This window comes from Trypanosoma equiperdum (assembly GCF_001457755.1).
Source record: "Trypanosoma equiperdum strain OVI genome assembly, contig: ctg_1309, whole genome shotgun sequence".
Lineage (NCBI taxonomy): Eukaryota > Euglenozoa > Kinetoplastea > Trypanosomatida > Trypanosomatidae > Trypanosoma > Trypanosoma equiperdum.
In genome coordinates, this window is record NW_027123293.1 from 3377 (window position 1) to 6500 (window position 3124).

The 3124-nt window shown below is 38.8% G+C and overlaps 1 protein-coding gene across 1 annotated transcript; it reads left to right on the forward strand.

Moving 5' to 3' along the window:
• Positions 1-1794: 1794 nt before the first annotated feature.
• Positions 1795-2241, forward strand: TEOVI_000819500 (uncharacterized protein; the record flags this gene model as incomplete). The annotated part of the gene is made up of 1 exon (XM_067221046.1): positions 1795-2241. The coding sequence occupies one exon, from the start codon at positions 1795-1797 to the stop codon at positions 2239-2241; it is 447 nt and encodes a 148-aa protein (XP_067077147.1).
• Positions 2242-3124: the final 883 nt, after the last annotated feature.

A 3124-nucleotide genomic window follows, 5' to 3' on the forward strand; every position in this document is an offset into this window, starting at 1 on the left:
TAATTCTAAATTTTTTCTATATTTTTTTGAATTTATGAGATTTTTTATTTTGAAAGAATTTTGTAAAATTACTAAAATTACTAAAATTTTCTAAATTTGATACATTTTAAAACTTTTTGACAAAAATATGAAAATCAATGTAAATTCATGATAATATAAGTTTTTTTATGAAAGTGTCCTATGGGTATACAGAATTATGGTGACATTTTATGAAAGTTCAGTGGTATTATAAAATAGTTTTTCTAGTTTATGTAAATTAATTAGGTCTACAATGTTAATAATAATAATGATAGGAGAGTGTTTTGAGTGTGTATTTACCGATATTATGATAATAGTTGCGGAAGCAGCCGAACGGAAAGCTAAAAAAGAAGTACTTAAAACAATGGAATGTGTAAGACGATATTAAGTTATTATGTGGTAAATATTATAAAGAGAAATTCAGAAAGCCAATTAAAAAGGGAATGATATGGAGTATTCGCAGTTTAAAACACTAGAATAAAGATGGGAATAATTTTATACAATGAAATGATAGAGAGAACAATGAGTAAAAGTCAGGACACAGTGTTGAGGATAAATTTCTTTACTGCGTTCTTCGCAGAAATAACAGCAGAAGACGACAAGGATGGAATAATACATTAGAGGAAAGAGAAGTTTCCAATGGTACCGCGTATTTTACTTATAAATGGGTAGTTTTTACTTAGGAAATGGCGGAAGTTTTGATTTTTAATCTGATGAAAGATCCTAATATTCATCTTACAATAAGAAACAGCGAGAGGAGAAATGTATTGGTTAATTGTAAAGTAATGTTTAAGCTATCTTCTCACCAGAAATTGTAATATTGACCAACATATCGGTCAATAATATAACAACACCTGGAGAAAACATTTAAAGCAAGGACTATGAATGGATTTATTTGAACAGTACAAGCAGAACAGAAACGCAGAAAATATTTGAAATAGCCCATATACGAGCGATGGAAGAACTCCATGAAGTTAAGATAACAAATGGTGATACCCCACCAATTTTATATCGGTATGCCAGTCTGACCGTAATAATTTTCAAGGAGAGGCCGACGAAAATAACAGTTGTCTCTTTTCCACGGCTTTAAGCCTGTGTTCATAAGGCAAAATCAGCGGAAAACACTTTCGGGACAAATTTTTTTAAGTATTAAGCCCTATCTTCTCAAAGAAAAGCCCTTCGGTCCTGAGTGGAAGACTGAAGCTAATCGTATAAGGAAAAAGTAGCAGCTGCACCTGGTTATTCTGAGAAAGACATGTATCTTGTGATTAGTGGAACGTAGAACATATTGAACAGCATAAGTGATGGATGTTTTATGTATAAATAGATTTATACTGATTTTCCAAAAATAGATCCTTGGTGTGGACACAGCCGCCAACAAACGTTGTTTTGAGGTAATAAAGGATGGATTAAGGTATTGTAAAAGGATGATAATTAGCATTTGAAGTACAGAACACCACCAAACAGTGCTGAAATGGTTAGTAACTGTGCATGAAACCGTGGATAGTCTCATCTACGCACGGTAAAAGAGCAAATAATAAATGTTCCAATCCTCGTAACGCATGGAGGCAGCAATAACGGCAATAATAACATTTACACTTCGAAAAGCCAATAAAGAAAGCACAGAAGCAAACATTATTCTGTAACTTATGTCAGTTAAACATGATTACCATCTCGAGCAAACAACAAAGGTAGGCGCGCACAAATTCCTCACAGAAACTCAATTCACGCCCTTTAATCATGTAGCAAAAAGGAACCGCACGCATCTACAAGCCAATGACGGCGGCAACGCGATATAGATCGTTTGCCGCTGCACTAGCAGTGGTAACATCGGTGTTTTTATCCCCTTTAGCTGCATTAGCGAACAATCCGGCTGAACAGGCCGACATAAACAATGACGTAACAGATTTCTGCTCGTCACAGCGCTACTTAGACTTGATAACAGCAGAACTACAAGTTTGGATTTCTTCGGCAGTTAGCAAGACAAAAAAACACGCAAATGAAGCAAATCTTCTCAGACTGGCAGAAAGGAAGCACGCGACTACCGGCAGAGGGACAGCTTACGCCTTTCTAGCAGCATTGGCGCAGCAAAGAGCAGCCGCTGCGGCACAGCACGCAGAAAGGATAGCCAAAAATGCAGCAGCGGAAATAGAGCAAATAGCAAGACGAACCGGCGAGCAGGCGGCGTATGCCATGCATGTAACCGAAAACGCCGAGATTTGAAACTTCAAGGATACAGCGACAACAGAAAATCGAGTGAAACTAACGCAAGGCAACGCGCCAAAGGGCAGATTCAAAGAAGAAAGCACAACCCCACCCAAACTCGCAGTAGAATGCGACAGCAAACTCCAAGGCAAGAAGAACCTAGAAAAAATAACAAGCATACTGCGGCGCCTAACAAAACTAAAAATAGCAACAGCACAGGCGATGATGAAGCCAGCATTAACTATAGAGTTCGAATCGATCGGCGATTTAACGACGACCAACAACTGGAAGGGAACAACCGCCAAGTACAGCTGCCAAAACAAAGCGAGCCCAGACGAAGACCTAGGCAGCCGCACAAACAAACAACAACCTAGCAACAAAGAAGATCCATGAACTAGTGGCCCCCCTAAAGTCTTTCATTAAAGTAGCAAAAGGCGAGCCGGCTCCAACAATTGCTGCGAACACACCAACAGCACAAACGTCAGCGGCAGCACAAAACTGCGGGACTTACACAACAAACGCGACCTGCACAGAGGCTAACTGCAAATAACGGTAAAGCGACCAGGTGGAACGCCACGACGACGCACAACTAGCAGACTATACAGCCTTGTTTACAACAAAATGAATGAGACACACGGTGAAACTGGTAAGCAACCTAATTCTTAGAGGGGTAATACTGACCTTCCATAAAATGCAGGAACTATAAACCCTTTACCGCCAATGATAAACTGACATGGATGCAAAACAGGCATAGGATGGGCTCAAGAAGTAAACTTGCATCCATTACAACCAGCGAAAAGGCATAAAAGGTAGATTTGTAGATACCACTGTGTTTTGGTGTTATAAACAGCAGACTACACACTATACCACGCACGTGTGATTGTAATATAATAACTTTGCA